Source organism: Stegodyphus dumicola, chromosome 12 (assembly GCF_044657685.1).
Source record: "Stegodyphus dumicola isolate Sdum_Otavi_A_Nest chromosome 12, ASM4465768v1".
Lineage (NCBI taxonomy): Eukaryota > Metazoa > Arthropoda > Arachnida > Araneae > Eresidae > Stegodyphus > Stegodyphus dumicola.
Genome location: NC_140779.1, coordinates 1,280,807 through 1,294,623, shown reverse-complemented (window position 1 = coordinate 1,294,623; position 13,817 = coordinate 1,280,807). Strand labels below are relative to the sequence as shown.

Genomic DNA, 13,817 nt, shown 5'->3' with positions numbered 1-13,817 from the left:
TAGAGTTCCTTCGTCTCTACCGCGAACACGTATTGATAAAAAAAAACCCGATGGACACCAGATACGCCAGTTAAGACTTGCAAAACAAAACCTACATCTATTTTCAAGTTATGCAATATTGGACTTTGTATCGACTGTTTTCCCAAATTTCATTGCTAATTGCCTCTTGAGCAAGTAAGCACAAGTTTTGTAAAATTTACTAGTGTATTGAGCCGTTGTCCTATTAAAAGAAGAGCATATAACTTTGTAGAGACATTAGGTTAATAGGAAACAGGGAAGATGAAAAATAAGCAACGCCTTCGCCGGGAATTGAACCACGGACCTCTGAAATACACTCCCAGCGTGCAGGCCACTACACCACGAGGGCACGCTAAGAAGGCAGGAGAAATACCTTATATACTTCCCCTTTTAAAGGGTGACTGGGTTTTAGGCGACCCAGTCGCTAAATCCTGGGTGTGGAGAATCATCATCCACCACCCTTTTGGTTCGGGAGCCACTGTAGACCCATTAGGTTAATTGGAAGCAGAAAGGATGAAAAGTGAGCAACGCCCTCGCCGGGAATCGAACCACGGACTCCTGGAATACGCGCCCAGCGTGCAGACCACCATTCCACGAAGGCATACTAGGAAGGCGGGAGAAATACCTTATACACTAACCAAGTATGAAATTTTTAGCTTTAAAAATTTAATATTGTAAGGTTTTTAACATAAATGATTGGCTCACAGATTCATTTCTTCACAGAATGACTAAACTTCGCTGAAGATACAAAGCAAACTTATTTTATATGCAGATCATGCCAATTGCTCAAGTGGGGTTTTTATTGCATGCAGATGAACTGCACAGCTAGAGATAAAAGGTAAGACGAAAATCCTTACAGCCGAAGAATTTTTTTTTTTTTTCTTTAAAACAAAAAAGAAAAAATATGCTAACAAAAAATGTACGCTTGCTTTCAGAGAGCAAAGCAAGTATTTAACTGTGACCAATAACCCAGCAGTTATGAAATAATATTAAATCTGACGTTATTCGACAGAGTTGACGTGGATCTGTGATGACTGGCGTTAATGATGCACAAACCAATGACTTGTCCTATTTCTTTCTGCTTGAAATAAATCAGCCTAACTCTTTATCCGAATAGTATTCCTTTCAGTAATTCTTACCTTAAATTCTTAGAATCTTTAAAAGGCAGTTGAGAAGAGCTTGCTGCTGGTTTTGCTTCTTCAGACTTTAACACCTATTTAAATTCATGTAGGTATAAAATTTTATCTTCCATTCTTTTAATATTTTATATGATAGGAAACAGATGTCGTTGATCTGTAAATCTTTAATAATAATCAATCCGTCCTATCAATTCGTCTCCTAAAATCATTATACTGTGCTGATCAGTAGCCAACTCAGGTCATTGAATAAATGAAGAGTTAATTGTAAATCTCTTACTAATATAATTTTTTATTAAAAAAAGAATTTAATTAAAAGGCTAAAAAAATTTTAATAGTCGACAAAATCTGACTTTCAGGTTGTTTTAATTTCAAATAAACACAAACGAAAGTAGGTGCCTTCCTTGACAGTAACTTGTTTGTAACTTGCATGATTGTTTGTTGAATACTGAAGGAAGTATACTAATTTCTGGCAATTCGTAGAATCCATTAAAAATTGACAAGATTTTACACATATCGAAGACCTAGGAAAAATTGTTATCTAACTCATGGTGCCCATTTCTAATTCAAATCAATCTTTAAAAGTATAGAGTCTTTGCCTTCTTTTCCTCATAAACTAGAATAGGCCGACCTGCCGAATTCTCGCATAGGCGTGAATAAAACTACTGACTCAGACGAAGGGTAAAAATAACCTTTTATTAAAACAAAACAGTTAAACAGAAAGGCACGGTCTTCGTGTGTTACAAAAAGCACCGTGAACTTGCGGTGAAAACTAAAACGTAGAATATAGTTTATGTCAAACCTAAAATAAATAGTGCAAGATAGCAAGTTACGCCTATGAGGCCTCACCGCCTCACTCACAAGAACCTCACCGGCGTGATACTAAATCTGAAAAGGCCCAAAGGCTTACCAGCGTAACAGGCGAAATAGCAAGGAAACGTGCGCTTGGCTAGCGAAACACGCTCTGAATAAACTCAAGAGATTCACCCGTTTAAATAAGCTCTTCACTTTAATTTACATTCTGGCGAGAGAATGTGAGCGGAAGTTGAGAAGTCCAGTACAGGTATCGAACTTAAAATATTTTTTTTTTTAATGCAAAATAAGGAAAACCCTACAAAACTTTACATTCTGTGTTTGAGATATTATTCTTCCGAAACTATCTTTTTATTTAACATTCTTAGAGACATTCGGAATATTATTTTTCATTTTGCATATATTATTAAAGATGACAAAGTAAAACATTATGCACATTGCTTTCAATTACGCAACGAGGAAAAGGAGAGTGCATTCATTAAATTTCACTTCTCTTTAACAAAATGCTTTCTTGAAATTCAAATAAATATGTGAATTCGTGCGTGCATTTTGCACGATATTTCCAAAAATGTTCACAAAAATAGAATCCTATCTGTTCTCGTAACATATTAATGAATATTTATTAGTCTGCTATTTAATTTTAAATTTAAGTATTAAAGATTTTAATTGCTAATAAATAAAGAAATCTGTTGTGTTTTACTGGTAGCATCACAATGTGTTTATACGTGTACAAATATTTCGTGCGCCTCTAGCTAAATTGCGGTTACTATCTTAATATATCAAAATCATATTATGTGAAAGTCTGAATTTAGTTTAACACTTTTGGTAACATTCGAAAATAAATAAACTTGAACGAATTGAAATCATAAATTTTAAAACCCCATCTTCTTTTGCAATAAAAATTAAGCTTATTATGAATAATCGCTATTGGTAAATAAGTTTATTGCAACAAAAAAATAAAGACATGAACAAAAGAAATGATCATAAAAATAGGACAATCTACAACAGCAAAAATGCTGAACAAATAAAAAAATGAAAAATGGAGTATTTTTAAAATTTTAATTAAACTTAACTCTAGAAAGAAAAATCAAGAGTTCACATGTTAAAATAATTCTTCTGCTTCTTTCAATTTTAAAAAAAATATGTGACGTCTTTCATGCTTTTAATTCTTCACTAAAATTCTACATTCGTGATCTAACTATCAAGTACTGATTTAAAGGATGTCGGAAGAAACAGAACTGTTTCTTCTTTGTTCTACCACACGTATTGGCAGATGTAGCCGACAGGCCTGGCGCAGTCGAAATCGTTCCACATATATTCCATCTCAGACATCATTTGAACACACTGCTGTGTGCCACCGCTGTCATTGGGTTGATCGGGACCCCACATTGTGAAGTTCCCAAGAAGCGAACCATTGTCGTAGTAGAAGATACCTTCTCTCTTTCGAACTCCAATCCAAGTTTGTAGAATGTTCCCTTTCCTCATCATGGCTAAAAAGAAAAAAAAAAAAAGTCTGTAAGCTTATACTGTAATCCACTCACGTTTAAATATTTGATCCTCTTTTAAGTAATTAGCATTTACTATAAACCTTCATGATTTCAACATAAACGCACAATCAAAAACTTACTATGTAAACCAATACTGAAGCCCATCCGTTTGGAGAACGCTGCTGTTAGGAAAATTGTTGTTGCAAATGGAATGTATGTCGTACAGGAAATAAATGGTCGCCAATAAAAAATTTTAATTAAATATAGATTAAATAAAAATACAATCAAATTCATTTTTTTGCGGTTAATAATTTGCCATATGTTAGGATTATGTTAATTTTATTAACAGATTTTAAGTTAAATTTCCTTTCCTGTCAAATTCTTAACTTCAACTTACTACTTCCGGCCAGAACGTAGTTTTAGAATCACTCTGAATACATAAAAAGGAAGAGTGGTATTTAACCGCAAAGTTCTACTTGCTGAATTAGAGAGAATCAGTTTCTGATTTGCGCGCGTCTGCCTTTTCGGCTACTCTGTCGCAGAGCTGTCATTACGCTCGGCTGTACTCAGGCCCTTGATAGCTTCGCAGTCATTTAGCATTAAGGGGCCAACTCCGTTAGAATCGTGATAGCTTCGGCTATATCTTTTTTTAGTTTAGATTAGTTTTAGTTTATTTCTTAGCCTCTTCAGTTGAAGCCCAAGTGTCGGCTTTTATTGTATACTCCAAGACGGAGTTCTGTCAGATCTTATTTTGAATAAAACTCAAAAATTCTATATTAAAAATTACGAAGTAAATCTTAATCACTCATTTCCTCGAAAAAATTCCAGAAAGGATTTAAGCATGATTTAATTCGCAATAATAAATGAAGGCGTTATCTTTGTTGTTGCGAAACTTAGTCTCTCTAGATTGGCAACAAATCTACTATTCTGCTGTCTCAAATGTAAACAAATATGTCAGCCATGTTATTTAAAGATTAGGCTTAACCGCACTTAAACAGCTTTTAAATTGCTGATTTAATTGTACAAATGTTGCTTCCAGATTTACTGAAGGCATAAAAATCTTAACCGGGAGCTAAGAACAACGTAATTTAATCATTTTTAAAGCAAAAAATGTACAGTTTACAAACATGTAAGAGTAAAGAACCTGAGATCACTGAGCCGGATAACAGAGTGGATATATATATAAATATATTTATATACGTTTGATGCGGCCGATTGCAACCAAAATACGAAGGTGCACATCTACATACTACACTGACTACCAATAAGTATTTGGACACCTATGCAAATGACGATATCTGCGGTCCTAAGGTACGTGACGGACTCCGTCGGTATATATCGTGTAGGAAACAGCATCGGCTTTAGTTGCATGCAAGATGCCTTGCAGTTGGGAGCTCTCTGATTTCGAGAAAGGTATAATTATCGGGTATCACAAATGCGGCCGATCCTTAAGGGACATATCTAGCGATCTGAAGTACCCAAAATCGACAGTGGCCTATGTGATTAAGAAGTGGAAGGTGAGCGGTGATTGTCGAAATATGCCCCGATTCGGAAGACCAACGAAACTGGGAGATAGAGACCGACGAGTGCTGTCCAGAGAAATTCGGAAGAACCGCACCCAACTGACGGCCCTCATCCGCAAGGAGTTTCAACAGGCATCCGGGAGTATTGGTTCAATGAATACCATCCGTAAGGAAGCACATCTGCTTGGTTTTCATGGTCGTGCTGCTGCCCATAAGCCTTTGATCACAAAGTCCAACCGCGCTACTCGGTTAATGTGGTGCAAAGCACATCGAAATTGGACCGTAGAGATCAGTAGAAACGGGTTCTTTGGAGTGACGAATCAAGGTTCACCCTTTACCGTTCGGATGGCAGGATCTGGGTCTGGCGTCTACCTGGAGAACGTCTCTTGCCAGAATGAATTGTGCCAACAGTCAAGTTCGGCGGAGGTGGAATTATGGTCTGGGGTGTTTCTCCTGTTATGGACTGGGACCCTTGCTCCCTATTCATGGTAAGCTCAACTCCGATGCCTACTGTACTATTTTGGATGACAGTGTGTTTCCTACGTTGTGGAAGTTTTACGGGTTGGACCCCTGTTACTTTCAGGACGATAATGCCAGTTGTCATATTTCGACGTTAACCAAGATTTGGTATGGTGCCAATGGAATTCATCGAATGGACTGGTCTGACAAGAGTCCAGACCTGAACCCTATCGAGAACCTCTGGGACGAGTTGCATCCCCGAATTCAGGGGTGCACTACCAGCGCAAAATTGGTGAAGGAAATTCTATGTCTTCTCCAAGCCGAGTGGAAGAAAATACCACTACCTGTCATACAAAGACTTGTGGAAAGTATGCCCCGGAAGGTCCACGCTGTAACTACCTCTCGTGGAGGCTCTACCAACTATTAATTTTGAATAAAGTTAGTTTTTCTTTTCTATCACCAGGTGTCCAAATACTTATTGGCAGTCAGTGTATAACGTTCTGAGGCTACTCGTTTTTGAGTTATGCGAGATACGCATATACGTACGTATGCATAGACGTAACGAAAATTTCTCTTCAGAATTCATTTTAAACCAGTTTTATAATTTTTTTGGGAGGGAAAGAGTCCTTTATTCTGTCCTTACGTACGGATGTCACGCAAAAATATTCTGTTGCATTCAATAGCTGCCAATATGGATATTTTCGTTGAAATAGGATGCCTGAAGTTTTTTGCGATTGCAATACTTCCATTTTACTTCGTACAAGGAAGTAAAACAGGAGTTTTTGGACCAAAGTCTCGGTTTCTATGGTATAAAAATTGAAGTTTCATGCTATTTTAGTTAATATGTATTAATATTTCTTTTAGATTTTCGGTGTCTTCTTCATGCGCATCGTCTGATGCGCTGGAAAAGTGTAATTAGTTAGTAGAGAATTCTACAGTTTACCGTTTTCAAATTTAAATTACAGGTATAGTCAATATATCAAATAATTTAAAATAAAATATAGTCATTTTGAAACAAGAAAGACAAGTTTCTTACTTATTAGCGTTTCGTGATCGTTCAAATTTAAAGGCATGGCTAAAAACGCTTGCTCAGCACGACAAGCCGCATGTGCCTCTTGCCACGATAAAGGAGTTTTGTACAACTTGAATTTTCCTAGAAGGCAGAAAGTATAAAATAAATAATCGGAACACCTTCAGAACACTACTTAATAGCAACATAAGCTGACTAATAACGGAATAACTTAAAATCAATAAGACTTACTGCATTTGTTTGAACATTTTCCTTTTAAAGCACATTGCTTCGATTTCATAAATTCTGTCTGAAAATAATAAAAAATGTTTTATTTCAGACTGTAGTTATTTATTTTAACCTGCATTATTACAAAATTGAAAATTGTAGTTCACATTAAATACTTACGTTCGTAGAATATCATTCGCCGTATTAATATCTTTAGGTATCTGTAAGCTACTATAGTTAAACATTTAATTATTTTTGAAAACTTTTGCTAACTGTCGCTTCATACCATTTTGAATTCAACGATTATCGGTATTACTATTGTTTATTTTTAGAATATCTTTAAAATTAATATTATTAAATCTTTTAATAATATTAATTTTGTAATAAGCTGAAGTATTTAGAGAGAATCGGAGCTTAAATTGCTCTGGAGCCCTGCTTCTTAGTTTTTGGGATAAATCATAATTCTAGTCGGGGCGCACCTCAGAAGAAATAATCTCTACATATAATAAAAGAAAGAGTGTGTGTCTTTCGTTCGTGCTTTGCGCGTAAGCTAGTATATAGGTACATCTAGACAAGAGCCAGTGCACCTCGAAACGATTTTTTCAAAATTCGAATCAGATCTTTTTTTATTTTATTTTTTCGGTTTTATCGCATTATTTTGAATAGTTTAATTCTTTTAGAAATGTGGTTTTTGGCAACAGTTTTTCATTCAATTGTATACTGGACTGCTGACTGTTTAAAATCAACATCGGTGCCACTTGGAAAAATGAGGGCGATAAATATGTGCAGTTTTTAAATTTAATGTTTATCTTGGATACTGGACTTTTTTGAGACAAGGCAACGGGAAATTGGTTAAATTATTTATTAGGGAAATTAATATTTGTATTAAAGGATATTGCGTATTTCATTGCAATTTTGTTATATGTAATACATTATTAGCCCAAAGGCGCTTTGTCCCTGAAGGTCTATTGTTTTCATTTTGCGTTGAATCACTATAAATGTCCGTTTCACTTTTCAAACTGTTGCCCCCAAATGTTAGAGTCTTGCATTATGTTTGAAGAATTTAAACAATGAAGAATCTGCATAAATGTAAGTCTATTTCTCGCATTGTGATAAAACAACGGTACATAGAGCCATCGAGTTTTGAATGACGTCATCCTCCTACGAATATGGATATGTGGAAGACCAAATTTGAAATTTGGAATTTGTTTTATTATCGATTTCATATTTTGTAAAACTTTAACGAATTTTTGAGTAAAAACTCAACGATTTAAAAGCGAGCAATGGCAACACTCTAGAGCAAGGGGGGGGACCTTTTTATCTTCAGCGGTGCGCGGAACTGTGTATCGGGAATTCTAAAGATAGGCTCACTTTAAAATTATTTTGCGACATTGCTACTGAACTGAATTTTATGGTTTAAGTGCGAAGAACGTGATATTTAATAAATAAAGTTAACACACAAAACGCTAAAAAAACGCCCCTTTGGACGTAATTTAAAATCTGAAACCTTTCAGATTTTTTCTCTTTAAAAAAAATTATTTTTTTTTAATGAATTTGTTCCGCAGAGTAAACTTCTGCGCAGTTTTTAAATTTAATGTTCGGTGTTCCCTTCAGGCATTTTTCCGGTACATTTAAAAGCTAGACGAAGGCTGGTCGCGTAGCTGCTAGCAAATAATAAGTAAGAAAGGGAAAGCTAAATAATAAGAAATAAGAAAGCTCCTGAGCTTCTTTAATGCAACTGAAAAGCAATTTCAGTAGAAATCTGATCTCGAAAATTTTATTTTTGATAATAAAATTAAATTAAAAATTGATTCTAACTTCTGAATGCATACTTCTCTTTCCTTGGGAAACAAACCCTTTGATAGAGGTCGAGACTTTTAAGGAAAGAAAAGCTCCCTCCAACATATCAAAGTCTTATTCTTTAGAAAATACAATGAAATTATGTCATGGGGTAAATTTTTCGTCCGACTCTAGTGTCTTAAACGGTACATCTAGACGTGAAAAAGAGTACCCGCAGACCTTTTTAGAACGATGTAACTAAAGAGGAGGAATAAAAATTGTCACTTGTTACTCTTTGTTCAGCTTCGGTGAAAATTTGCTTCCCTGTCATAATCTGCTTGACAACTAGAATTATACGGAGAGGGTCAGAAAATGTAGGACTCTTCTCTTTTTGTTTTCATACCTGCAGCTAGAGACATTAAATGATTTTCGGAAGCAGGCAAGATGAAAAATATGCAACACTTTCGCCGGGAATCGAACCACGAACCTCTCGAATACCGCCCCAGCGTGCAGAACCACTACACCACGAAGGCATGCTAGAAAGGCGGGAGAAATACCTTATATTTTCATTTGTTAAAATTTTCTCTATATTCTCTTGCTGTTTATAGCATTCTCTAGATTTTCATCCATTTTGCATTGGTGTGCTAGAAAAAGAATGATTTTTACATCTATTATCCCTTGAAGTAGTACGTCATATTCAGAGGTTCAATTAAACCACAGACCTGTTGAGATATTTCTTATTTTTTTTGGGTGAAATTGGAATTCCAGTCGAAACACCAAAAAAAAAGATTCTGTACTTTATTTTATCATTTAATTATTTACCACTTATTTAATAACATATTATATTTTTATTTATCTCTTTACATTTTATTAAATCTTAATATTAATTATTTAATTATTATGATCATTAATTATTTAAGTTTCCTAATGAATTATTTAAATGTTTAATTGATAATTATTTTACTAGTCATATTATTTATTTATTTAATTCTGTTCTTCTTTCTTGAGAGTTTTTCACAGGCACCTGTAATTTTAGAAATTAATCTCTGGAGATAATACTCGCAGTGTGTGCAGTTTAAATCAGAGTGAGATAATTAACTGTGTATTTCCTTTTGCTTTGCATTTCTTCTTTAACTTCTGAAACCGGCTTTCAGAAGCAAAGCATTCTTTCAGAAGAATGTACTCGTATTTGTGCAAAGATTTTTAAGGTGCTAGCGAATTTTTAATTCATCTTCGGCTGCCGAAGAAAATGCAATTAGAGAGGAATTTAAATATCAACTCTTTTAGATAGTATCGATAGACAAAGGCAGATTGTGACGTTAATTTTTCTTTGGCGACAAATCCTTATTTACGTCAGTTTTTACTTCCTTGTACGAAGTAAAAAGGAAGCATTGTAATCACGAAAATTTTCGGGTATCATATTTCAACGAAAATATCGATTTTTGACTGCTATCCAATGCAATTTAATAATGTTTTTGTGTGACATCCGCAAGTAAGGACAATATAAAGGACTCTTTTCCCTCCAAAAAATATATAATTGATTTAAAATGAATTCTGAAGAGAATTTTTCGTGGCGTCAGTGCGTACATACGTATGTACGTATCTCGCATAACTCAAAGCGAGTAGCCTCAGAACGTTGAAATTTTGTATGTAGGACTGCTATAACATATAGATGTGCACTTCGTATTTTGGTCGCAATCGGCCTCACCAAAAGTATATAAATATATGTATATATATCTCCACTCTGTTACTCGGCTCAGTGAGCTCAGTTTCTTCATTCTTATATATTTGTAAATTGTGAATTTTTTGCTTTAAAAATTATTGAATTATGTTGTTCTTATAAACCGGTTAAGCATTTTATGCCTTTAGTAAATCTGCATGCAATATTTGTGGAGTTATCAACAATTTAAAAGTTGTTTAAGTGCAGCTAAGTCTAATGAATTTAGCGATGGCGGACATGTTTGTTTACATTTCAAATTTGGCAAAATAGCGGATTTGTTGCCAATCTAGATAAACTAAGCTTCGCAACAACAAAGATAACGCCTTCTTTAATTATTGCGAATTAAATCCTGCTTAATCAATTCTGGAATTTATTCGAGGAAGTAAGTGTTTCAGATTTACTTCATAATTTTTAATAAAGCTATTTTGAGTTTTTGTGTATTTTTGCCTTGTCGCGAAGTAAGAACTAAATTAATTGAATGAGAAATACTGAATCGTCGGTGAAAAACTCTTTCTTTTTTGTTTTGTTTCCTTAATTTCTTTTATACATCGTTTTAGATTTATTATAGTATTTGAATAGAACATGTGGCAACGATTCTTCAAATGATATAAATTTATATGCACTCTGAGTTATAATATGAACGAAATTTAAGGCTGTTAAGTGAAGCTAGCGCCATGTTGTGTCGCTATAGTAAACAAATAGAGTGAATTTTAGAGTGAAATAGAGCGGGACTCGAACCACTGACTTCTCGATTACGTGGCAAGTGTTCTGTCATTACACCACGAAGGCATGATAAGAAAGCTGAAGAAATATCTTATATAGCTATCAGATAATCCAATCGTAAATATGATTTAAAATTTACATATCGATCAAGTGACTCATAGGATTATGCTTAATAGGATCAAGTAAGTCATAGATTTTCCAAAGTGATTTGCCGAATATAAATTGTATAAAAACTGAAGAGGGCATCAGAACTCATCAAACTTAAAAGTTGTTAACAATGCAACTATGCATTACCAGTAGTGAAGGTATGTATATATCTGACAGACGGTTTGAATGTTGTTCTGTTACGCTGGTCTTTAAAAAATGTTTTTCTTTCCTTTAATATCTTTGACAGAATAGAGTACGCGGATTCATCAGTTGTTAAACACGTTATTTTGTATAGTTAATTTTTTCAAAATATTACGATAATCAATATTTCGTATTTCTGAAATCGTTCAACAATTTCAGAAATACGATCAGAATACATATTACGATTTCTGAATTTATTTTTAATGTGCTTATAGTAATAAAAATATGTATCAAGTAACTTTTCATCACCGTTAGTAGTATAAAAATGACAGTTCTGCGGCAGGAGGGTCAGAGGGTCAGGGGGCGTCGTCAATGACGTCACACAGAGGGCGGGGCCAAAGGCAACGCCTTCACACTAGGAGGCGTGGTTTCGAGTGGAGTTGAGTTGTTTTCAGATGGCTGGTTGAGTTGTAGACCTCCTGCTTTTCATTTAAAGTTAGTTTTTTTATATTGGCAACGGGAAATATTTTCTGCATCTTAATTTTGATGATATAGCGATGCTGCCCTCTCTTGACGAAAAAGTGAATTATATGTTTTAGAAATATATTTTTTAAGTCTGGTGTTAAAATTATTCAAAGCGCGACTCTGAAAACAATGTAAAAGAAACAAATATAAAAAAGACTTTCCTTTGATGATAGTTCATCATGTCATGAAAATGAAATTACAAGATAATTTGTTTTTATTACTCAATTTTATTCTGATACTTTTATCCTTTCTAGTTTTAAATGAAACTTTAACTTATTTCTTAGGTTTTCTGTTCATAATAACATATTCATTTACTGTCATATTTTTTTAATACTTAACACGTTTCTAATTTGTAATATTTATTTAATTTCCACATACTATTTTTTTTTTCATACCTTTCATAAATTTCAGCATATCCTGATTTTTAACTTATATGTTATATTTCACAAACGTTCCCGCACATGCTGTTTATTTGTTACATTACTTAATTTTAGATGCAATTTAACACTTTTTTTAACGTTATAATGTTCAATATATTCTGAATTTTAACTTCATTTACTTTTTTTAAACCACTCTAGTATTCTATACACACTTTAACTTAGTGGTATGAAATTGTATTTAAAAAGAAACGTTTAATTTTCGTGATCTTAGTTCTTTTACTAAATTTTCTACAGAATTTCTAATTTCTTTCACGTGTTTAACAATATCTTCCTTACATTACCGAATATTTTTTAAAAAACTTAAGTCTATAACTGTTAATTGCTTTTCTTACGTTCATGATTTCCCTTCTGTGTTTATATTTCTTAATTCTAGCTTAACTTATTTATTATAATGTTTTTATTTCTGTCTCATCACTCGTAATTCCAACATTTTATCCCTTTTTATTCATTTTAACGATATGGATTGTTTTCATTTACTCCATATTCAAATATTTCCTTACAATTTTTATAATACTTGTTTTATTCCTCGATCATAATAGATCATCTACAGGTTTTACTCAGAAATTTCCATTCACAACTTTACAGTTTAATACCATTTATATCTAAATGTATTTCTTTCTCATATAGTTTTATGGTCTTCGAAGTTTCTAACATCATATTTAGTTTTAAATCCCGATTACCTTTAAGTGTGTTGATAATTTTCATTTCTAATTTTACAACCACGTTCAGTGTTTCATCCACACATACCAAAATATTTCTTACATTTTCTGATATTTAGTCTATGTCATATTTCAGTACTTCAAATGAATTTACACTGCTCACACTATTATTTTTTCATGTTTTAGAGACACTAACTATACTAATTTTACTATTTTTCCTGCACTAATTGCATCTATGTCAGCACTCATGCTAAACTAGCAATTGTTTTGCATCACATGCATAAAGAAATTCTTAAAACCAACTTTTTCAATATCGTACTCAAATTACTGTTTTCCAGATGGGAATTACCAGTATTCTTTGGTTTTACTCTGTTACATCTTTTTAAATTTTAACATCTTACTTTTAATTCTAACATGCATCTTTTAAACAGTTTTTTCTTTTAATGATAGCCTTACCTTATTTGTTCAAATTAATTCTTTCATTCACCTTCTTTACTACCTTTCAGTACCTTCATAATTCACTATGCAAACGCAATGTCTTTCACTGACATTCTGTTTAATAATGCCACAAGTTTCCTTAATTGACAAAAAAGCGAATTATTTCTCATTTCAAAATAGAACTACTATATTTTTGCGCAAACATTACCTTTATCCATTCAAGCCACCCCTTAACCTGTAACTGACGTAGCGATAGGAAAGGAGATTCTTATCATATGCTCTTTCGACATTTGAGGTTTCTAGAACTTCTTTGACAAGTATATCAATACCATCAGAAAATATACTTAACACTTTTACCCAGTTTAAAGGCAACATACTGTTATAAGAATGGTTTTAGTTAAATTTATAACACAAATAAACGCATTTTGTGCTAAATAGGCATAAACATTTAGATTCAGAATATTTCTTTTTAATCCGATGTAAGACTTGAATTTCATTCATGATACGGATTGTCTCTTGATTTTCTTTTTGTTTACCTTACACTAATAGAAAATTTTTATTTTACAAGTTCA

The 13,817-nt window shown here is 33.4% G+C and overlaps 1 protein-coding gene across 1 annotated transcript in view; it reads right to left on the bottom strand.

Moving 5' to 3' along the window:
* Window positions 1-1,816: 1,816 nt before the first annotated feature.
* Window positions 1,817-13,817, bottom strand: part of LOC118183869 (C-type isolectin Sp-CL4-like) — a 32,086-nt gene continuing 20,085 nt past the window's right edge. The window contains exons 3-5 of the mRNA XM_085827443.1: window positions 6,698-6,755; window positions 6,473-6,589; window positions 1,817-3,457 (exon numbers count right to left, since the gene is read on the bottom strand). Of these exons, the coding sequence (XP_085683569.1) occupies window positions 3,222-3,457; window positions 6,473-6,589; window positions 6,698-6,755 (411 nt within the window). The 3' untranslated portion in view covers window positions 1,817-3,221. The remainder of the gene's footprint in view (window positions 3,458-6,472; window positions 6,590-6,697; window positions 6,756-13,817) is intronic.